The sequence below is a fragment of the Synchiropus splendidus genome, chromosome 16, assembly GCF_027744825.2.
Source record: "Synchiropus splendidus isolate RoL2022-P1 chromosome 16, RoL_Sspl_1.0, whole genome shotgun sequence".
NCBI classification, from domain to species: Eukaryota; Metazoa; Chordata; class Actinopteri; order Syngnathiformes; family Callionymidae; genus Synchiropus; species Synchiropus splendidus.
Window position 1 is genome coordinate 8,092,253 of NC_071349.1, and position 23,627 is coordinate 8,115,879.

General features: G+C 45.5%; 1 protein-coding gene across 1 annotated transcript in view; it reads left to right on the top strand.

Moving 5' to 3' along the window:
* Positions 1 to 23,627, top strand: part of LOC128747471 (SLIT and NTRK-like protein 3) — a 41,423-nt gene that overhangs the window by 6,252 nt on the left and 11,544 nt on the right. Inside the window, exons 2-6 of the mRNA XM_053845371.1 lie at positions 4,642 to 4,922; positions 5,012 to 5,263; positions 5,502 to 5,617; positions 7,010 to 7,927; positions 15,476 to 15,695. Of these exons, the coding sequence (XP_053701346.1) occupies positions 4,707 to 4,922; positions 5,012 to 5,263; positions 5,502 to 5,617; positions 7,010 to 7,927; positions 15,476 to 15,695 (1,722 nt within the window). The 5' untranslated portion in view covers positions 4,642 to 4,706. The remainder of the gene's footprint in view (positions 1 to 4,641; positions 4,923 to 5,011; positions 5,264 to 5,501; positions 5,618 to 7,009; positions 7,928 to 15,475; positions 15,696 to 23,627) is intronic.

Sequence of the window (23,627 nt, forward strand, 5' to 3'; positions counted from 1 at the left end):
CTCGAAGGAAAAGACTGAAATGAAATAATTCGCCAGACGCAGATGTCTTGAAAATACTCTGCAGTCTTTGAGAAATTAAAACAAATTCGGCCCAGTCGCTTCTGAAGAGTCAAATCCATGCAGCGTTTAAAGTACTGAAGCTGAAACACACCATTGGTTCGGTTGGGTTGGGTTCTGGACACAGTCCGCGTCTCGGGTTGAACCCAAATTATACCCAATATTTATTAGAGAGTCTTACCTGGAATTCTGTTTGTTTTGAAGTACACACATTGTGCCCCCAGAGACAGAGTCCACCTCATAACACACAAGATGCATAATTTTCCCCTTTCATCTGACTCCTTTTTTCCTCGAGTTCCTGTATAAATAGTTAGTGATCTCTGTGCATCATGAAATCCAATTTTAGAATGATGATCTAGTGTTTGACTGCTTGTTACTTGAGGTCCTCAATCTGAATCCTGAATCCTGAATCTGAATTCTGCGTGATATTTAGAAAAATATTGGGACCTCAGACCCCCAACCCTCCCTTTTCCACACGCACTTTTTACCCAATATTACTGCCCTGAATGTATTTTATCAATATGATTCATGCTAAAAATATTCTCAAAGCAACAACCTCCTCCGACAGCAGGTGGCAGTAGTGTTACTGCACTCAAAACACATGCATGAAGCGTGTAGAAGAAGCTAGACGAACAAGAAAACCTTCAAAACGTTATAACAGACAGGTAAATATTGATTTATTTCAGTGATTCTATTGAATGTTGTGATTTATAAAGTCGAGTCAGATGTTGCTGGCAAGCAAACGTGTGCTTCTGAGCGACAGCATCATGCACATCATGAATCTCCATCAGCAACTGGATTCTTCAAGCTACAAAACTTTGGTTTTACCTCCTTAGGCAGTTAGAATCAGAGGTGGAGAGGACAGTTCTAGTGACAATGAAAGAAATGAAGGTAAAGGTAAACCCACAGAACACCTCCAAAAGCAAATCCCTTCTCAGCGAGCCTTTTTTCCGAACAGACCTTGGAGTTTTAGTGAAAAATGTTGCCGTGTTTTTAGCAATTCTGCGTACAAAGGAGCGACTGAAGAGAGCCTTCACACACAGGCTCCTCCACTCAGTGATAGGCGGAGGTAACTAAGCAGCATAGAGGCTGCGGAGCGTTCAGCTGAGGGAATATTTGCAGTAGAAATGGACTTCTATAAAAGACGTGACAACCAAAGGCAGTGGGAAAACCTATTAGAAAAAGTGGCGTGCTTTAAAATGAGTCAAAACCGAAGCCTCCCTCCCTCAGTGAAGCGCAGCATATGTTTCTCTTTGTGTTGGTATTTTTCCTGCCGCAGCCTCCGGCTCCGTCTTCTCGTGTCTGTTGTGGTACCTGCCTCTGTTCTTGGCAGGCTACTAAAGCCTACTTTTTGGATCCGGTTTGACCTTTCTGACTGCAAATGTTTTAAGCGCGCACACTGGCAGCGGCGCAGCTCTCTGCATACGTACACAATGTGCCGGGCGAGGGAGGGATTTGATGCGATCGATATCAGATTTCAGCTGTTTCCCTGCGAGCTTTCATCCTGAGTGGCAGCCTTGACTGACTTCCTTCTGCTTATGCAATTCCACACTTCTCGCCCTCATTCCTCTCCTTACTCCGCACCCATTACTCTTCTGTTATCTGTATGTCTCTCCTTCGCTCGGCCTGGGTCCCCATCCTCCTCTTGTTTTCACCTCGCCCTTCATCTTCCCCATCATAATCATCTTCGTGATTGCTCTTCCTCTCCCGGGCGCTGATGTTTTCGTGGCTGCTTCCTTGTCTAACTGGCTGATTCTAGATTATAGCGGTATGATTACAGCGTCCATACCATCATGATGGTTATTGCATTTCGCATGGCGGTGTTCGACGCCGTGAGAGCAGATCCAGAGGCTTTATCCAATTTAGATCGCATCAAGAGAAAATATCACTTCCAGAGATCGGAGTCCGACTGTTGTCGTCTTTTGTTTCGCCTCTTTTTAAGGGAATTACGAGTCTTCAGATGAGCCTCCTTCACCAACGTTGAACGCTCCACAATAACCATTACGGCGGGACAAGATGGCAGCTGATAAGTCATCACATTGGGCAGATAGATAACGCCGGGTGTTTTGAGTGCGCCGCTCCTTATCTGACGGCTAGTCTTCCCATTTAATGGAGCAGTTCATTAGACAGGCACATTATGAATCTGATTTGCATTTACATATATTCATATGGCATACATTAAGCTGCACACGCATGACACTCCGCCGCCACCAGAGAGCACGTGTGGATGTCTTCATCAGCGCCTCGTCCGCAGTCAGGGAAGATGATGCCTTCATGAAGGCCATTTAAAGTAAACTTTCAACCCCATTATGGACCAGATGGATGGATGGATGGATTATTGAAGAAATATTTGGATGTGTGGTTTTAGGAGATTTATGGAGGAGGACATGAAGTTTGTTTGGTTTGAGAGAAGAGGAAGCAGAGGACAGGGTGAGATGGAGGAGGATGATCCACTGTGGCCACCCCTGAAGGGAGAAGCCGAAAGGAAAAGAAGAAGAAGATTTGGATATGTGGTTTGTAGTTCACTTTAGTTCTGACTGCGAGTAATTCAACTTTAGTCTTCAGCACCTGGTAATGGAGATCTTGGGAATCTTGAGGCCCAAGTTGGAACATCGGGATAACTCTAAATGGCAGGAGAGACAAGAGACATGGTGTTAGTACGAAGAGCCGCACCAGAGTCAAGCACACAGGGAACACAACAGGCTTGGGAGCCAACACACATAGCCACTGTAGCTGTAGAGCTAATGGCTACCATGGGACAAGTGGATGCTGCTCAGAAATTTGCTTGTGACATTTTATCTCTTAAGATAAACACTCTTGTTCCCAAATGTTATAATATTCTGTTTTATATATAGTGTTCCAATATATGACGATTCTTGTATCAGGATACTATCATTTCCTCCCAATACACAGCCATATTTGAGGTCAGATGCCGGTGTCTGTTGGTGTGTTGTGGTACTCGGTGGACTCACTTCCTATTGGTTTTGGGAGTGTTGGTCATTAGTGTGCTTTTTTCAGATGAGTCAGTCAAGAACTGTACATCATTTATTGTCATTTTAGGTGTCTTAAATTGTTCTTGTGTTTATAAAGTTGCCATAATTCTTTTGTATTCAGTCCCTTGATCACTTTGTTGTGTCATGTCATGTTTTGATGTGTGAGTATTGGTCATTTTTTGTAATGGGTTTTCTGTAGCAGCAGCATTTCAAGATTAATTTTGTTGTTGTTTGTCAACATGTTTTTGAGTCATGTGTCTGAATTATGGTGTAAATGGTGTAAATTATGTGTTTCAAGTAAAAATGTTGTGTTCAGCAGTTCATTTTAGTCCTGTCCAGTTATGTACTTCTGTTTGGCAAGTTCCTGTTATGTGTTTTGTAGTCAAGAAACAGAGTTGAAGGGTTTTATTGGGTCTCAGAAAAAAGTCTTTCACCGGGACATGGAGAAGTTGGTTAGGAGAGGGCTCATTGGACTCATGGAGAGGGAGTGGACCAGGCATGTTGGAGATGAAGGAGAGGAGGACAGTGTGAAGGTCATGATGGAGGAGGACATGAATGCGTGAGAAGTTATGAAGACAGTTGAAGGTGGAGGAGGCTTTGGTTCTGTGCTCACGAGAATTTGAGGCATTTTTTTCTTTTGTTTAAGCCAACTGTTTTGTTTACAAATTTGGTGTTCATTTTTCTGCTCTTTCATTGACCATGTTCTGTGATTTGGTCTGCATTGCATTTATTGCTTTATTGAGATTCTTTCTTTCTGACTATTGAATGGAATCCTTGGAGAGAATTGTAATTTAAGAAACTCTTCCGTTACTGTCATCATGTTGTGTTTTGTTGATGCAGCAAGAGTAGTTTTGCCCGTCAAAGTTGTTAGTTGTCTTCCATCACAGGGGCCAAACTCGAGGCTCGGGGGCCCAGTCTGCCCTGCCAAGTCATTTTTAGAAGGCAGAGCTTTATATATATATATATATATATATATATATATATATATATATATATATATATATATATATATATATATATATATATATATATATATATATATTTACCACACGGTTTGCGAGGGGCAGAGTTGACTCCTGACTTGGACTGCCCCAACTGCGATGTTGCTGGTTTGAATCCAGGTTAAGGCATATCTTTATTGTGTTTAGTATAATTTGTTCTGTTGAAGGATGATTTTTTTTAAAAAACAAGTGATTTGTTACTGTGGTGTTTGACTTGTGCTTGATAATTATCTGTTTCAGCATTGGATCATCTGCGGATCTAATGCTTGTTTTTGCTCTTCATGTTGTCATGCCTCACTTCAGGGTCACCGGCATCACTAAATCAATTGCGTCTCAGGTTGGACGTAAACACACACGCAGGCGTCGCCTTGCCTCGGCTCGCTGTGGCCTCCGGTTGGCCTGAATGTCATTATTCTAATCGAATGCAATTATTTCGCCTCCTGCCTGTGTGATCTATTTTTTCATTGCCTTCCTGCTTGTGATGTTTCGTCACTCTGAATCATCCGGTCCCTTCCTGGCTGTTTGCCCTCTCTTAAGCGTATGTTTTCATGTTTGCGTCTGGCTGATGCGTGCGCTTCTCTTCTGTGCAGTGCGGTGAGGGGATGATGCACGGCCGTCGCCCCCGGCTGCCGCGCTGACAGGAGGAAGCAGGACGATGCAGTGGGTCACTCTCGCGGTGGCCCTGGGGTGTGTGCGTCTGTCCCGGGCGTCGCACACCCCCACGCCGACCCCAACCTCCACCCACACGCCTCTCGTGGACAACTCCGAGGAGGAAGTGGACGAGCCGTGCTTCGAGTTGTGCACGTGCGAGGTGAAAGAGGGCATCCTGCATGTGCACTGTGATGGCCGCGGCTTCACCAACGCCAGCCAGGTCTGTCGCCTGTGGCTGTGAAGCAAGTGACTCAACGTGAATTCATGCTTTAATAAGATAACTAATCGCACCTCTCATTAATCACTCAGGTGTCACAGTCCTGGATCCGCCCTTTCAAACTTAACCTTCAGAGGAATTCGCTGAGGCGTCTCTATAGCAACAGCTTTCAGCACCTTGGCAACGCGGTGTCGATAAACCTTGGCAACAATGCTCTCCAGGACATCCGGGTGGGAGCTTTTAATGGGCTGGCCAAACTTCGACGTCTCTATCTGCATGAGAACAAACTGGAAGTCTTCAGAAACGACACCTTCGCCGGCTTAGAGGCGCTTGAATACCTCCAGGTAAGTGAATCTTTGCCTCTCATTCACGATCGACTGGGTTTTTATCAGAAATTGCTGGAGATTACAATTGATTGCTGTGACAGAAGTAGTCGATGACAGACAGGTGCTCTGAGTGAAAGAAGCTTTTCAACATTTCTGTGCATTTTTCAAACAGAGCTGCTGTTAAAGTGCTCGGCTTATTGTTCCCTGGCAGCACTCGCGCTGTATGTTCGTCACATTCTCCTTGTGTTCCCCGCAGGCCGACTACAATGTGATCAAAAGGATCGACAGCGGCGCTCTGAGGTTTCTCTTCAAGCTCCGAGTTCTCATCCTCAACGACAATTTGATCCCCGTCCTGCCCGCTCATTTGTTTAGGTGAGACAATGCAGCGCTCTTTATGGAGGAAGGTGGTCGTCCTGTGGAAGGGATCCAGGTTCAGTTGGTTTGAATTCAAAGCTGAGGTGAAAAAAACTGAATTCTATGTCTCAGAATGGACGGTATGGATTGTGTTTGAGGAAAAATTGGAGAACGGTTGAGGAAAAGTGAGATTTGAGTCGTGCTCACTGAATGGTTCGCTTGAGAATTTTCACTAACTCCATGCGTCAAATTTGATCCATCAGGATGCGGTGAAAGCACTAGTTCCGGAGAGGTAACGTACGATAACGTACAGCCAAGTGTGATCATCATTGTTGCAACAACAGTGTCTTATGCAGGGTACAGAAACATGGATCAAGGTCGGTTCTTGCACCAGATTCACATCTTCTCAGCCAAAACATCCATTTCAGGACTAGGCAGTTCTTTTACTGGAACATTACATACACTTTTTGCTGTGAATTCTAACCTGGCTGGTTCATGCTAAATGTCCAAGGACACTTGTTTTCAAGAATGCCTGAGATAGAGTGTTGTTTTGGAACGTAGGCTTCAGATGAACTACTATCAAGTATGATATATGCTATTTAGAACCTTGCTGGGTCGAGCTCACATTTCTCATTTTTCTTGTATAATGTGACCAATAATGGTTTCATGCAAAACCATGCAACAGAATTCTGTTCATCCCTTTACAGCATTGCAAACTACTCAAGGCTAGAAAAATTCTGTGCTCCAAATAATTCAGATTCATGGCTCAGAAAAACTGTGTGGCAGCACCTGACCCGAGACTGAGTCGTGACCAAGACCACAATTCCAAGGGCCTGAGACCGAATCCAGACCTCCCTGTTTGCATGGTGATATTCATATGCTGCGTTGTCTTTTTTTTTCACATGCTGAGAGCATTTAAAGTCACATACCTGGTGTCGTTGGAAAGGGCATTCAAATGTTTGATCGAATGTCGTAACCAACATCTGAGGCATGAAGGAGCCTTGAAAATCTAATTTATTCTGAATGACTTGTCATTACATTCTGAGGAGTTGAATGAAGCTAGAAAAATGGGGAAATGAATGGTGTTCATAACAACCAAAGCAACTGCAGCACCTCCGATGGGTCCAGCACAGCACAGCTGGTCCCTGTGTTCACCTGTCTTTGCTTCATTCTCTAAGAATCATATGTTGCTCACGTAGAAAAAGGAAAGTTGCAGCTTCTCCACGTGAAGCCGTCTGGAGAGACGACATGGAAGCCACCTTCACTGTCCCACCCAGCAGATGTTGGAAATTTTCTCAAACAAAGATGACAGTTTCAATCCAGGCATCAGAGAGAACAATTCGTAATGAAGCGAAATGATCTCTTTGGGTTTGAAATCCCTTTAATGACTGTCTTTCCTTGCTGTTCCAGATCTGTGTCTCTGACTCATCTGGACCTGCGGGGGAACCGTCTGAAGAGCTTGGCATATGCTGGTACTCTGGAGTATGTCGGCCGTTCCCTGATGGAGATCCAGCTGGAGGAGAATCCGTGGAACTGTGGCTGCGAGGCAGTGCAGCTGCAAGAGTGGCTGGGTCAGATCCCTTACACTGCGGTAGTCGGGGAAGTCACCTGTGAGTACCCCTTCCATCTCCACGGCAAGGACCTGCGGGAAATCCCTCGCAAAGAGCTTTGTGCCACTCTGCCGGATAAAGAGCTCCAGGGAGAAGGAGGCGGCCCAGCAGGGGGGACCCAGCCTCAACATGTACCCACCAACTCTAAGCCGGGTCGAGTCAGGCCCACCAAGCCCTCCTCCATGGTTCATGGCTCACGCCAGAACACACACAGCACCTCTACATCCTCCTCCTCTTCTTCTGCGGAGCGCAAAGACAGAGAGAGGCAACCGAAGGTCCCCAAGAGGCTCCGTCCCTCCCGAATGCCCCCCACTCCTCGAAGTCTGATGCCCAACCAGAATCCCCCGGTGGCCGGCTACCAGACCCGACCCCCCATCCCCATCATCTGTCCCATCAGCTGCACCTGCAACCTGCACATCACCGATCTGGGTCTGACCGTCAACTGCAAGGAGAGCAAGTTTGTCAACGTGTCCCAGCTCACGCCGCGGCCGCTCAACGGTCGCAAGCTCTACCTGAGCGGGAATCTAATCCAGAGGATCTACCGCGCCGACTTCTGGAATTTCTCCAGCCTGGATCTTCTTCACCTGGGCAACAATCGCATCTCGTACCTCCAGGAGGGGGCGTTCTCCAGCCTGAGCAACCTGAGGAGCCTCTACCTGAACGGCAACAACCTTGAGCGGCTGAGTCCGAGTATGTTCCTGGGATTGCAGAATTTAAGGTGCGTTTTAAACACTTCACTGAGCCGATGAAGGCCGACTCATGCAGAACATATGACCTAAAAAATGTTGCAGTGAAACTAGCCAGAGAAGAGAAAGCTGCGGGAAAATCTGAGCACAGCGATTAGAATGATTGAAGGAGGGTAGATGAGGCCAGTGGAAGCTGATTCACAATCTAATGGGATTACACAAAAGTAATGTTTCGCGCTTGGAATTCATTTCTGGCAAGGAGATGATCCACTAGTGTCTGTAGCATGCCAGGATCAACCTGCCAGCTCAGCATATCAATCCAGCCGTCCTCCAAAATCCGAGATCGGGTCGTGGGGGCAGCCTCCAAGGCAAAGAAGCCCAGACTTTCCTATTCTCCCAGTAGCTCTTTGTGGGTAAGGAGCTTCCATTCTGACCAAGACACTCAGTCTCTCTTGCATGTCCTGGGTCTGTTCCCAGTTTGGAGCATCTCACATGGAAATCTCTGGTGAGTGAAATATGGAGGGTCTGGGATGCTCATTCCTGTGTGAAGTAGTTTCTAAAGGGACTTATTTTGGCCATCCTCTGTTGGCTAGTTCATCACTGAGGAGATACAAGCCTCCACTCACAACTTCACATGTGCTTTCAGCGTCAGTCAGGCTGAGGATAGTGGTCATAATGTTTGTGTCATCTGTCACTGAGGTCCTTCCAAGTACGCAGCAGAATTCCAACCACACTTTTTTGCTGATATGATGGAATAATGAACATATTTTCATGGGAAAACAAAAGCAGGTGCTCGAACAATCTCAGCAGTGACTGGTGTCACAACATTTCACTGCAGCTCTCAACCTTTGAATGCTTTAAAAAATGCTCTTGACTCTGCCAAGACTGCGAGTGTGTGTGTGTGTGTGTGTGCAGCAGGATTCACTGACAATGATATCTTGACTGAACTTAAGCAAGCGACAAAAGTGTGAATAAAATATGAATAACACACGTTAATTATGCATCTGAGTGTCTGAGAAGTATCGAAACTAAACGTTGCTTGCGTCGCCGCAGAATCTGTTTCGTCCTGATTTTACCAGGCTGAATAGAGATGCTTGGATGATCGTCAGGTTATTATTGTGTTGCTGAGGAGAATATTCTCAAATTGTCTGCACATCGTGAGACTAGAACTCAAAGCTTCTGACGTGAGGAGACGTTGTCTTTAATCCCAACCGGTGGAACCGTTCTTCAACACACTAAAGACTGGCAAGTGTGAGACTTCCTGAAGGCTTGTGTTGCAGTATTCATGTCAAGTGCTTGATGAATGTGTTGTGAAAGTCAAAAGCTAATTGTTAAAATGTGCCACGAGCATGAGCTGCAGCTAGATGGTGGGGAGCCGGAGCGACGCTGGAGACAGGGAACTCTGACACTTGATTTTCATCGACAGGTTGGTCACGGGAGAATGCATCCAAGTACATGACCAGCTTTATCTTCCAGTGTTTTTCGTTCTATTTTTAAGCATGTTGCCCCCCCTCCAGGACACATGGGGATCAGGGGCGTGCACAGATAGCCCCCTAGTGGGGCTCAAGCACCAGCCCTTTTTCTCTGAAGGAGAGAAGTGACCCTCCTGGGGAGATCCTCATGCCACGCCCTGTGGCTCCTCTGAGATGCAGCATTAGACAGGAAAACACGATACTTCTAACTTTCTTCAGTATCAATATATTTCATTTGGATCTCATTGGATTGCCCTAGATATTATTGCACCCCATACTTATTTGGTGAGTGGCCTTGTTATTTTGCTTACTATTTTGAATTAGCTCACGGTAAAAGGCATTAAAACCAAGGCAGGAGTTGAACCAGCAGCTTAGGTTCCTCAGGAGTGGGCTCTGTAAAAGCCACTGGAAAATCGCATTTAAATTTGCCCCAAAGTTTTGATAAAAGAACATTTGTTTTGTCATAACAGATACATTAAAGTGGATTATTTAGTTATTTGATTGCATTTTTGTGTAGGAGGAAAACAACAACAATAAGACTTTTTGAAATGGGTGCCCTTTTTTTCGAGCTTGAGCACAAGCCCCTGAAAATATCTGCGCACATGCCTGTTGCTGATTGTGCTCTATTTTTGCTTTGACACAGATTCGAGCTGATCTGAACGTTATATCTAAGGAAGGTTTGGGGTTAGATGGGATTGACATGCGGTCGCTCATGTTCCTCTGCCTCACATCGCGTCGTCAGTGTTTCAACGCGTGCGAGCAGGCTCCGTTTTCTCTTCGGTGACACCGTGCGTGCGCTCCGAGTTGGAGACAGGTTCTGACGGGGAAACAAACTGGAGCAGCGTTGGCACTTGATTTAGTAAACTGTGACACAGAGAGGAAGCCTTGTGTCTAATTTTGGTTTGGGGGGAAAGGAAGGTTTCAAATACCATTCAGCGCTGCGGCTCACACACAGTGTGGCAAAAGATACATCGACTTACTCATTGTGGTCTATTGGCAGTGGATTAGCATCACCTGGGGCAACTTTCCACTTAGAGGAGGTAAAGCTCGTGAAATGAAGAGGCACGACACGGTGCATTCAGACCGGGGTAACCAATCGGTTGAACATTGTCTGAGATGGAGATGTTCCTGCAGACACAGCACCTGTAGAGGTCGCTGTTGCTGTGGAGAGGTGCAAGCAAACTGGACCGATACTCCTGCTGCAATGTTTGCAGTGATCCAAAAGTGATGGATGATGTTGAGCCTCAGACCACGTCCTGCAAAACAAAGGTTTTCAAGGTTTACAGACTTGAAGTTTGGCTAATGTCCTCTCCATGACCTTGGGAGTCGCCGTGCACCTGACAACATTTAAAAAGCTACTTCTTCTCAAAGACTTTTGTTCGGTAACTTTTAACATGCTGTATGAAGTGGAAGCATCCGGATCAGTAAATCCTCTTCATCCATTGCTCCATACAGCTTATTTAAGATTCACATATTTAGGAATGTGTTGGAGAGCGGGCCGTCCTAGGTAGTGCTCTCCCCCTCCAGTGCCGTCCCGCTCGCGGTGCCGCTGTGCTGCAGCTGAGGTGTCAGTCTGGAACAATAATGTGAGAATTCATGCACTGCTATTTTCTCTCTCCGGAGCCTGCAGATGTGTTGCCAAGATCGCTACCTCCGATTCTTGCCAGGAATTAGCTGCAGAAAAGTGATTACTCGGGCTTAATCCCACAAAGATGATTCCCGGGAGCGTAATGTATCCAGATGTGATCAAATTTCAACATAGTCACCGCCTTTGATGAGTATTTACTGCGAGATAAGAGATCACCAGATGCCTGCCTTCTTGTGGAAATGAACGAGTGGAAAAGTGCTGTCTGACACGTTCACTGCGCCTTCCCTCCAGACCAAGTCGTGCGGTGCCGAGTGGATGTTTTCCAGCTGAGCACTGGGGCGGAGCTTACACGACTCCAGCTCAGTTAAATCCAAACTCTTCCTTTAAAGCCTGTGCCTCTGCGTGTAGCTCCTCCCAGCAGGAACTTCCTGATCAGACACTGACAAAGTCATATTTCGACCTTTTTACATATATCTTTTCTTGCGGGAATCCAGCCCTGAAGTGGACCTGGGCTTCACCACTTGACTGGCAGGAAACTCCTCTGACTTGTTCAGAATAATCATGTGCGAAAAACCTTTGAGTTGATGAGTGAAGTACTTGAAATCGTTGACCTCCAACGCACATTGCTTGAAATGAGATGTAGAAAAACGTAGTACAACTCAGTCATTCCTTGCTCTAACTCCCTGTTTCTGGGGTCACTGGAGCGCAGCGTAACAAGCTTCCATTCTTCCCTGCTGTAACCAATCCAAGGAGTTTCCTGACACAGTGTCCTCCTCTTCAGAGAACACTAGATGGTGCACTCCAGTGTACAATATTTGAATTTCAATAATCATTTTGTTCAATGAAACCGCATATCATTTTTAAAGTGAGCTCTGAAAATGGGGAGGGAGTGTTTCACAAAGCCTCAACAGCTCATCATGAACTTGTAGTGATGTTTTGATCCAAAAAAAAGCTCACATTTTGTCTGACAAATCTAGCAAACATTAAGACAGGATGCTGGCTTTCACTCTGGCTGGAGCCAGACAGGAGTTAACCTTGATATGGGAGGAAACCGGAGTGCCTGGAGGACACCCAGCTACTTCCTTCCAGCTGTCTCTAGTGGATTCCATCCACTTCTATGTGTAGTCTCCTTCAGATGTGGCTGAGAATCGACCCTAATTGTCTGAATGGGCCCGACTGGTTCAAACAAGGCTCCGGTGTCATGGTGCACACCAACTCCTTACCACCTGATCCAGGTGTGGAGGAGGCCCCTGCTTACTGCAGCTCTACAGTTTGAGCAAATGTAGGTGGAAATGTCACCAGCTGTCAACATTTCCCTCTTGATCTTCAGGATGTTGTTTTGTTTATGCTCAAAGAAGATGACCAGATGTGCATTTACCATGCGTTTAAGAGGCCCCATGAAGTAGGAGCGTAACATTTTGTGTAAAAAAAAAAAAATTCTTACTTTTTAAAATGGCACTTATTTAAATAGTATTTATTTTCACACCAAATAAATAAAACACACACACACCAACTGGCTTCAAAAATATATAAACCAGTTACAAGAATATTTTTATTTATATTTAGAATCTTTAAAGACAATGTATATAACAGAAATAACAGAGTAAAATAACAGTTTTTAAGTTTATTATTATTTATAGATATTTAAGGAACAAAATTTAAGATTCTTTTTCTTCTGTCTTCAGAAGTGACTGCCCCTTGTTAAAGTACATAATGTGGCCCCTCAGGGGGCCTAACTCCTGCTCTTGCTTGTTGTAGTGCACCCTGAGTCACCTGGTTTCCCTGCTCTGAAATATGGCTGGTCTTCCCAGCCGTACTCTCTCCAAGGCTGTTGGAGGGAGTCATGTCCCCTGCATCACAGTCTGGACTGCATCACTCTCCAACATTCCATTTAAAGCCTGTGCCTGCTTATCTAGTTTCACCAAACGGATCCGAGCCACCGTGAAAATGTAGTTGGAGCTTTAAAGGTTGCCACAAACCTAATCAATCCGGTGTGAAGTGGAACATTCCCATCAGAAACGGTCAAGTGGACGTATAAAGAGGAAGCAGTGGGAATTACACTGGGCAGTGGCTTCCTGCCTGAGCTCGGCAGGTGTGGCGAATGCTTCTGTTCTAAGTGCTCTGCCTCGCCGCCTACTTATTTGGAAATATGCCTCACAGCGTTACTCGTAAATTTGACAATCAATCGGCGACTCTCCGAGGACCGCCGCGCTGAACCCCTCATTAGCACTAGTTAACCTCCTCAGCCGGCCTTGCATCCGAAAACCGCTCAACCAGACGCTGACGTGCTGAGGAATCCATTTTTGTCAAGTCGAAGCGGAGTTTATTGAGAAAATAAATTAAAAAAGGAATCATGCCCTTGATATTATTCAAAGCTTCCTAAGTTTTATGTGATGATCCGGCTGGGCTTCGACAGGAGTAAGTGGCCTTCTGGGTAAAATTACACAATATCATTTGATAGTGATCATCTAATCAGCTGTAAGCTGCAGAAAGCTGAGATTTAATCACATCTCGCCATGACTTATTTACATAAATATTCATTTGGAATTACAAAGCCGGCGAGGTGAAACACCTTCTGCTGTCCTCCTTTGACCAAACAAAGACTGAGGCGAGAGGTCAGGAACGGCGCTCTCAAACTGAACAGTTGACTGAGGAAGTTAAATATTTAAATTGTCGATGAGAGACAGTCGATCGCTGGCACATGCTCCGCTACAGTATGAATGGCTGCCAACCACACTGCTATTCAGCAACATGGATGGATGGATGGATGGATGGGGGGATGAATGGAAGGACGGATGGGTGGGTGAGTGGATGGGGGATGGATGGGCAGATGAATGGAAGGATGGATGAATGCATGGTAGTTGGATGGATGGACGGAAGGGCAGATGAATGGAAGGATGGTTGGATGATGGATGAATGGATGGATAGATAGATAATGGCAGATGAATGGAAGGATGAATGGATGCGTAGATGGATGGGTGGATGGATGGATGGAAGGATGGATGGATGCGTAGATGGATGGATGAATGGATGCGTAGATGGATGGGTGGATGGATGGATGGATGGATGGATGGATGGATGGGTGGAAGGATGGGGATGATGGATGGAAGGGCAGATGAATGGAAGGATGGTTGGATAATGGATGAATGGATGGATAGATAGATGGATGGCAGATGAATGGGTGCGTAGATGGATGAATGGGTGCGTAGATGGATGGATAGATGGATGGATGGGTGGATGATGGATGAATGGATGGACAGAAGAATGTATGGTGCTTGGCTGGATGGATGAGTTTGATGCATTTACAGGAACATGTTGTTTGTTGAGGGGCAGATTTACCCCTCTATTAAGACCCATGTTCAAGATGGAGGGTGGAAAGTTTGCTCTGGTTACTAAACTACTAAGCTGCATCTACACTCTAAAGTGATGGAGTCACGACCAGTTCGGTCAGAGCCGGTGTGTTTTCTGGTCAGCAGCAGGGCAAGTGCAGAGAGATAACCATCCAAAACAAATGGCTAACCTTAGCCTGGACTCCAACCTTGACCTTGACAATAACTTCTACTTTGTCCCCACAAAGCAAATATCCTCACTTGCGGATGTGTTTCCAAGTATAGCTTATATATACCCACAGAGTTTTGTAAAACATATTTATGATAACAAAAAATGCAAACAAGGTTTTAAATAAAGAGGGGACGTCTTTGAATCAAATCGCAGGAGGAGAATATATTCCTTTGTATTCTCTGCTTCCAGTCAACCCCCCTCATTTCATGTTCATTGCAGCGGAATAACCAACTGGGGCGCACATGCTATTTTGCCCCTCAAATGATGCAAGCTGCCTGGATAAATCTGCTTTTGCAGATTTATGCATGTTTAGTGTGCATAAAGGGTTCTAGATTTTTCACAGCGTTCCACATCTGCACTGCTTTCACTTATGAATCTAAGATTCCAAACTCTCACCATGCCCAAATCTTGTTCAACATCACTTCAAAACAGACAGAGATCTTAGTGACTTGAGCTTCAAGTGCCGATCTTTATGACTGTCTTGTGAGGAGTTTCAGTTGTCAAAGGTGCCACCTCACCACCAGCTCTCCGTCAAATCAACACTCGTGTTTCCGAATGCAGCCTGTGACTAGGACATCCGTTTAAAGTGCTTTGCCTTTGACTAAAAGAAGGAGAGCCAGAAGGACAAGCCTCCATGAAATTCACTCTCAAGAACTCACAACCCACAAACACGAAGATCACTGATGAAATGGGCTGAACTCGGCCTCTGGAGCTCTTGGCGTCTATTCATTCCAAAGCTTTGAGCAGCGTCCTCGTCGTAGTAAAGGAGGCGAAGGTGAAAACATCCGACAGAGCTACTACTGTCACGGGTGAACTGAGCACACAACACAAGTAAAGACGTCGACTTAAGAGAATTGACGGCGAGATTATGTCAATTGTAATAAGTTCACATGAGATTCTCCAATGAATAGCACCCGCCATCTTTGACTGACGCCACTGTCCCCCCTCTTCTCCTCTAGGTACCTCTACTTTGAGTACAATGAGATCCAGGAGATCCAGCGCGGCACCTTCGACTCCATGCCGTCCCTCCAGCTGCTGTTCCTCAACGCGAACCTCCTGCGAACTCTTCCTCTCGGAGTCTTCTCCGGAGTCAATTTGGCTCGGCTCAATCTCCGCAACAACCATCTCCTCCAGCTGCCGATGGAAGGAGTCCTGGAGCATCTGACCGGGCTGGTTCAGGTGATTACGTCCTAGGTGTCCCACTTTCACGAGCGAAAAAAAAAACACTTTAGGTCGGCGTCGAGCTAATTCAGGCCAAATATCATGATTGACAGCAGCAGATATTGGATGGGATCCCTCCCGCTGGTCTGATAAACACAATCAAAGATAATTATAGAGCTGCTGTCGGAGTTTTATTTTTTTTCCTCCAGTGTGTTGACAGAAATAGTTTATCCTCTTAAGAAGTCTGTTTATCGGATATTGAACTCGAGGATGGTGTCAGTTCAGGTAGAAGGAGTCGGACATGTCACGTGAAACTAACTCGACAAACACCATGGACAGCTGAGGGTGACTGGCTGTTAGCAAGGGGCAAGGGATCGTTGATTCGACCTCAGGTGGCGCCGCTGAGCTGATGTGTTCAGGAGAGAGAGACCGCAGTCCAGCAGCGAGAGCTCATGATCCAACAAGATCCAACCATCGCAGAGTAAGAATCACGTCCTCCAATCCAGAAAACACATGATAAGGTGGAGACGTCACAACAAGCAAAAGCACGAGTGCATCAGGTGATGGTATGTGTTTCAGTACCAAGAAAATCCTGAAAGAAGCGTCATCATAGCTCTTCAGCTTTCAGGATTCCCAGCCCCAAAACTTTTTCAGAGACATTTTTTATCGGGACAAATTCACTCCCTGACATGAGGATACGTTACGGTAGGGCACAGGTAACAGGCAACAACATCCTAACTGTATACTGTACACTGGAACTGGGAAGAACTTTTCCAAGCCAAACTAAAAAACACTGATGACTCATGCATCCAGACCCTTGCTAGTTCCTACACCGATCGTGACCAACACATTGCACTGCACATGTGCAGTACAATTTAAATCTTTCGGCAGGACAGCTGCATGGGTGCCCGAGCTCGGATGACGTTTAGGGGGACAGCATTTTGTTTGTAGTCTCAGTTAACTCAGAAATGTATTCCTCTGAACCTTTAGGAATTGTTATTCATTCAGTCATCTTCCACCGTTTGTTCCCATATTGGGTAGCAGGGGACTGGATCCTGGGTGTGTTGGATGAGAGGTGGGGGACCCCCTGACTAGCCACCCAAGTGCTAGAGGTACAAACACCACACAGAGGCTGGAATCGAACCTGGAACCTTCTTGGTTTGAGGTGGTCAAGCTAACCCGGCACGCAGCAGTATTTTTGTCACACCGACAACGGCTGCAGCGACATGCAATTTATGCAAAGAGAATGTTTTGAGGGGAGTGACGCCATGAAATTTAATACCGCCAACTTAAAACCGGTGTCAATTCCATAGTGTATACCGTAATTCCACAGTGCTTGTGTAATGCCACGTAATGCCAAAACGAAGCTGATTTAAAAGTAAAAGGCACAGAAATATAACTTATTGTTTTGACACCCAGGAAGTTAGAACTGTATTTCATGTGTCATTTCAAAGTAAAAGCCTTTTGAAAATCCTGCTTATTGAATATAGATGTGGACATATTTATAATGATATTTTGGAGAATCCCTTCGGTTGACCACTATACCACTGGCCTAGATTTGAACTAGAGCATCTCTAGAAGCCACCCAGGAAGTTTGAAGTCAATATCATGTGTCATTTCAAAATATAGACTTTTTGAAAATGATGCATATTGAATGTGGGTGTGTGTCCATAGATATTGATATTGTGAAAAATCCCTGAGGTTGACCACTATTCCACTGGTCTGGATTTGAACTAGAGCATCTCTAGAAGCCACCCAGCATTTCAGTGAGCATTTTGCTATTGTAATGTTCAGCTGTTAAGCTACTTGATTTTTTAGTCAATGCAGGGAAATCTTAACTTTTCCCAAAATTGTCAATTGTATTTTCACATACAGAGCTTGACATTCTCAGGGTTGTTCGCACTATGGTTCCTTATTATCACTGTTTACTGCTTGCACTGTCCCCAGTCCTATTGTATGGCACGAGGTTAATATTTGGTATCGGATCGGTTTCTGTGTATCGGTATCGTATCGGGACCATCAAAGTCGGATCGATGCATCCCCAGTGATGAGGAAGATGGCGCTTGTTGTCGCCTCAGTGCTGCGGCATGGTGGAAGTAAACAAAAGAAGCTCTGAAGAAAAACCTCTGATCTGGTGGCCTTTGGCGCCGCGCTGCCTCCCCTGTCATCTGCTGTTGGGAGCTCTGCGCTGAGGCGTGTGGGCTCTGCCTCAGGTGTTATAATTGGAAAATTGCAATTGAATGCATTTGCATAAATGGTCTTAATAAATGAGGGGAAAGCTGCAAATTTTCATCGCAGACTGGTAATTACCGCACCTAAAGTAAACAGACACTGCTGCTGTGGAACCAGGAGAGTGGAAGAGCTTACTGTGCAGATTTGACTGCAGAATTACGTGACTGCTTGCTGTACACAATGTGGTGATAAGTACCGAAACCCAGTGTAATACATTTCCTCATCCGTCCTCCTCACACTTCAGCAAATTTAGTGTACCAGGCTTTTCCGAGACTACCAGAGTGGAATGAATTAAGGTGGGTGTGGATTAGCCTCCGTGTTATTGTGATTTGACTTGAGAAGATTTCTGTTCTGAGGGAGTGTGGGTGCAGTTCAGAGAGTGTTCCCAAATGTTTGCTCAGGGGAACGTTGACAATGAGGCTCCATGTTTCACAGCATTCACCAAATGGAAGCACATCGCCGCCAGCCTTATTCACGGTGCCTGGCAGCATCGGCGTCGTGCCGCCGAACGACTGCGCCGCAATAATTGAATTCATTCATTTACAGCGATATTACGAGGCGCGACATTAGCAGGGCTGCGGAACATAATGTGATAATGGCATCACCTGTTGACTGGGTCCCTGTGAAGATCAAGGTGTCTGGGCAGCGGCGAGCGTTTTCCCAGCCAGGTTTAGATGGGAAGCAGCAAGGAAACATCACCAACACAGAAAAAGAAAACCTTTATTTATCGATCAGGAGCCGAGAGTCATCGCTCCTCTGCTCACAGCAGGTGTAGCAAGGTGAGGTCCGGGGGCCACATGGGACTGCAGAAGCCTTCCATTACTTTTCTAATTTTCTAATTTGAATACATCTTTTAACAGTTTTTTCTTACCCTTCAAAATAAAGAGACTAATGTTTCACATACTTTGACTGCTTTTATATTAAATTATATATATTATCCAAAAAATATTTGTAGCATACAATATCATGGTGTTACTTCCTATTTTGACACGTAATTTAAGATACATTTAAGATTATTTTTCTTCTGCCCTTCCCTGGTTGCAAAATCTGGATGTGGCCAAACTGTACTCTGGGATCTGTTCTGGATCTGGGCCACATCTGGTAAGGATCCGTTTGCTGGTTGTGAAACAGCTGTGGCCCAGATCCAGAATGGTCTTGCAATAACAAGTTGATATACTACCCAGATCCGATAAAGATCTGGGTCACATCCGACCCAGATCCAAATCCGCACCACATCACCAGTGCATCTGCATTCATGACTTTTTCCACGAATAAATGTGAAACTTCAAAGTAATATTTTGAAAGAAAATGACAAAAAATGGAAGCATTTTTGTTGACAAAAGATGATGCTTTAAAGATGATGGAGTGCCACCTCCTGGAAGCCATTCATTCACAACTAAATGGCACAAAAAATAAACTGTTATGAGTTATTTTATCCATGCTTTGGTGTTGACAAAACTGTTAGTTTGAAGATTAATTTAATACTGAGAACATGAAGAAATCACCGAAGCTGGGCGAAAGTAAGATACACTAAGCTATGCTAAGCTAAGATGCACGGCGCAACAGATGCCTTGCTTCAGAGTGCGGCTTTGTGCCCACTTAAAAAGGTCTTGCAGCACGCACAAGTCCATGGCTGAACCACTCCAAATGTTGCCAGAAATAATCAAAGTACACACTGTTTCAGAGAACAAAAAACTTTGCCCCCGCTTGGATCATGTACTTGACAAAGTTGAGAAAGGGAGCCGGAGCCTAACTGCGCTCGTAACCGCCGGAAACAGAGAGGCAGAGCAGAAATATCTTTCAGGAGCGCACTGTTGTTTACAGTGTCGGGGTTTGAACTGATGCGAGATATAATAACGCAGTATACAAACATGTATTTTTCTTGGTGAGTGCAATCGCATTGCAGCCTTGCAGCCTTGCAGAGCGGCGCCCTTTCATAATTATCAACTGCTGCTCCCGAAACCAACCCGCAGCTCACTCTGTGCGCTGACAGACACAATAGCGATACACAAGCCAGATAAACTGATGGAAACTGATGGAGTATTCACAGTTCTGACAGGAAACACTTAATACCTGACACCGCTTCACCTGATTATCAGTTGCGCTTGAATTACAATTTGTGAAAAGATTTTTCAACCTCCTGCTACACACACCGCCGCTCGCTGACAGGCGCGGTCACATGGCAAGTCTGTTGTGCCGCCTGTTTTTGTGTCGTGGATTTGCATTTCCTCCTTCCGAGGTGAAGTCTGCTTGAAGACTCTTTCATTGGGACGGATTTAAATGATGGTCTGTCCATTACTGTTTCTCATTTGTAAGATGGCATTTTGGAAGGACACAGTGTCCTGATGGAGGACGATTCTGGTGACCTGAGCAGGGACGGGAGGGGCTTCATGAGACCGCACTGAGGTGCCACGTTCTGTCCACTCCAAAAACAAGTGTGTTAAAACAAAGCGGAGACACATCCACTTATCCTGACTCTGTGATGTCAGTCAAACTGACGCTAGCTCACCACCTACCGCTGAAGAGTATGCAGTCTTGAGACAGATAAGGTGAGGTTGCCGACGAAGCAAGAGATACTGGGGACGAAGCCCAAGGGGGCGCCAGACGCCACTGGTGGTGTGGCAGCAGAAATGGGATCTGAACCAGTCTGAGGGTGTAACGGTCAGTGTTGCCACAGTTACTTTGAAAAAGTAATCCGACTACTCATTACTGATTCCTCCCTCAAAAAGTAACTTTGTTGCTTTACTGGTTACCTGAATTTAAAACAAGTTACATGTCATGTTACGTTTGGCAGCCGACTCTCAGCGTGTTACGTCTCCTGTTGGTCACCTGAACGCAGTAGTTGCACTTACGTGGCTGCTGTTACTCGCCTCCACGCTTCATCGCGCCGGAGGATCATTTTCTTTCTGACTTTTAAGAGAAAATGCGACATAAGTACATCACATCAGTAAAAAAAAAAATCTATAAACGTCTAAAAATCTATCATAAGTGTCGTTTAACTTGATCTATCAAGAGGATTTATAAAAACTGGTACATGGTTTTTTGAGTCCCCACTTTCGACATATTTGCGACTACTTTATTTCACTCTCTTTAGCCGATGATTTCTGTGCGGTGGTGGAGCCTGCAGGGTCAATACCGTCATCTATAGCAGACATTAATTCAAAGTAGTGGCTGTATTTTCAGCTAGAAACGTGCATATCTCTCTTCACGGCTCTTTTATTTACTGCTGTGTAGCCGGCATCTTGACACCTGAGCTGCCCGCGTATTGAAAACATGACTGGCGTGTCCCGCACGTGACGTCATGCCCAAAGACGCTTCCAGACAACGTAAACAATAGTAACACACGGTGACTTAGATAAGTAACTTTAATTGGATTACATTGTTTGAAATACTATTTTACTTATTACTGAAAAAGGTTGTTATATAAGACTAACGCGTTACTAAGTAACTACTAAGTTACAAAGTACTGGCGTCACTGGTAATGTCGATAAGGATGTTGTGAAAAAGGGTGTTCAGAGCACCTGTCAGATCCACGACAGCCAGTGCAGTCAGCTTGTGTGCTGTGGAGGAGATGGGTGCCAGACTGGACTCGATCAAGGCGGCGCCTTTCAGAGTTTCCTTGTTATGGGAGCTATTGTGGCGGATCTGAAAGCTGTGGGACAGATAGCAGCGGTGAGGGAGCAGCGTATTATTTCAGCTACTGAGGTGGATAATGAGGGCAGACTTCACACGAGGACAGTAGGGAGGGAATCAGAGCGACAGGTACATGACTTGGATCCCTGAATCGGGCGTCATTTCAGGAGCCGAAGGAGCCTGGGAGGTCAAACGCGCTGGGAGTCATGGGATGCTGCTGGTGGCTTTGGTGTGGAGAATCGTCATTTGGGTAGTTGGAGGACTCAGGCGGTTTGTTGACAAGGAACAAAGCCTCAGCGCTCCCCGCACCGAAGCTAATTAAACCGCCGGAGTCGCTGGAGCAAGAGCGGCTTTTCTCTGATGAATGTGGGTTTTCTACATTTCTCCGTCAAATGTACTTTTCCTGCAGTTTTCTTCAGCGTGGTTCCGGGGTGAGTGATGGGTGGGTTTTTGGGAGACGGTGTGTGTGTGTGTGTGCCCGGAGGCGAACAGCAGTGTCAGGCCCGGTACTGAGATCAACGCTGGAACAATGTTTGGACAGGCTGAATCAGAACTGTGATCTGAAATATGGAGATCAGTAGCAGTCGTGACACCAGAGTGGCACACAGAGGTCCCGAACATGAAGTGGGCTGGAAACGTGATTTTTAAAATCACCTGGAGCTGGGTTTTAAATTTGGGGAAATCTGTTTCATTTGTGATGGAGGAGATGGATGAGCGCAGCTCAGGTGTAACTGCCTGATGTCACGTTAGGTGTCAAACTCAAGGAGTGGGGGCCAATGCTGGCCCACCAGGTCATATTCAGAGGCCTTACCCTCATACTAAAAAGTATCTGGCTTGGCTATGGGCCGGATGTTCTCTGGGACCTCTACATTTTGTTTGAACAATACACCAGATCTTGTACAGTTCTGTTTGCTAGCTCCAAAATGTATGTGGGCCAGATCCGGCTCAGATTATCAGGGTGAAACATATCCGCCCTGGATCTGGTCCAAGTTCCGTCTGGAATCTGACTTTCATATTTCCTCCTCATCTGGGCCAAATGTGAATCAAATTCAAAACTAGTTTGAAGTGCACTGAAACAAGACCATCTCGTACTCATGCCAACGTCTCGACAAAGCGTTGTCCTTCAGAATAATCTGGAAAATTCTTAAAATGATAGGAGGTTAATATGTGAGCTTCATGAAGAAGCTTGAAGTGTCTCTAAAGTTGAGAGTCTGTGGAGGCAGAGGACAGTTCACATGTTTGTGTTTAAAAATACTTTTTTTCCTGCCGCAGAATTCTATTTACAGTACATCAATAGTTTGGATCCGTGACATGGTCAAAACTAGGGCCCCTAGTGTGACTTACATTGACCGCCTGATGTGAGGAGACAGTTCAACGTCCTTGCTTTTACCTTGCTGCTGCAATGGCTTCAGGATTTATTTCCATGCGATTCATTTATCATCACCCTGGTTTGGCCCATGCAAGATGCACCTAATGAGAACATGAAGGTGACTCTCAGGCCACAGTTCACGTGAGCTAACACAGAAGAGGCTCTCCATGTAAACGCGCCAGAGTGGCAGGCAGACAGAGTGAGGAGATTAAAAAGCAACACCGATGTAGTTGCTCACTTCACGACGAATTATTCACATTTTTTCCTCTTGTTTTGGGAACACTGTGCTCTTTAGGAGTTAAATGCTCCATTATGTTCACCAGCGAGGGGACGATTTCCTCTGTCTGCAGTTAGATAACTGACATTTGGATGCTTTTTTCCCCCTGTTATGATCAGACTGGGAGTCAGAGAGCTGTCGCCAGAGTAACGCTACACTGAGCTGAAATCGTCGGAGAACTTCACTGTGAGGCTTCTCTGTTTACCGTAACACACTGGGATCAAAGGAAGAAAGATGTATTTGGTGATCTTTATGTTCCGCTTTAATTTGTTCAGAAACTAACAGAGGTGGCAATTACCGAAACAAGATGGCGGTTCGCTGAGATTCAGATGGCGATAACAACCTTCCAGGAATGTAATTCACAGTGTTTAAAGTGCCATGTTCTGCCTGCCTGCTGCTGCGGTGCTGCAGGATCCTGATAACAAAAACAGGGTTTCCC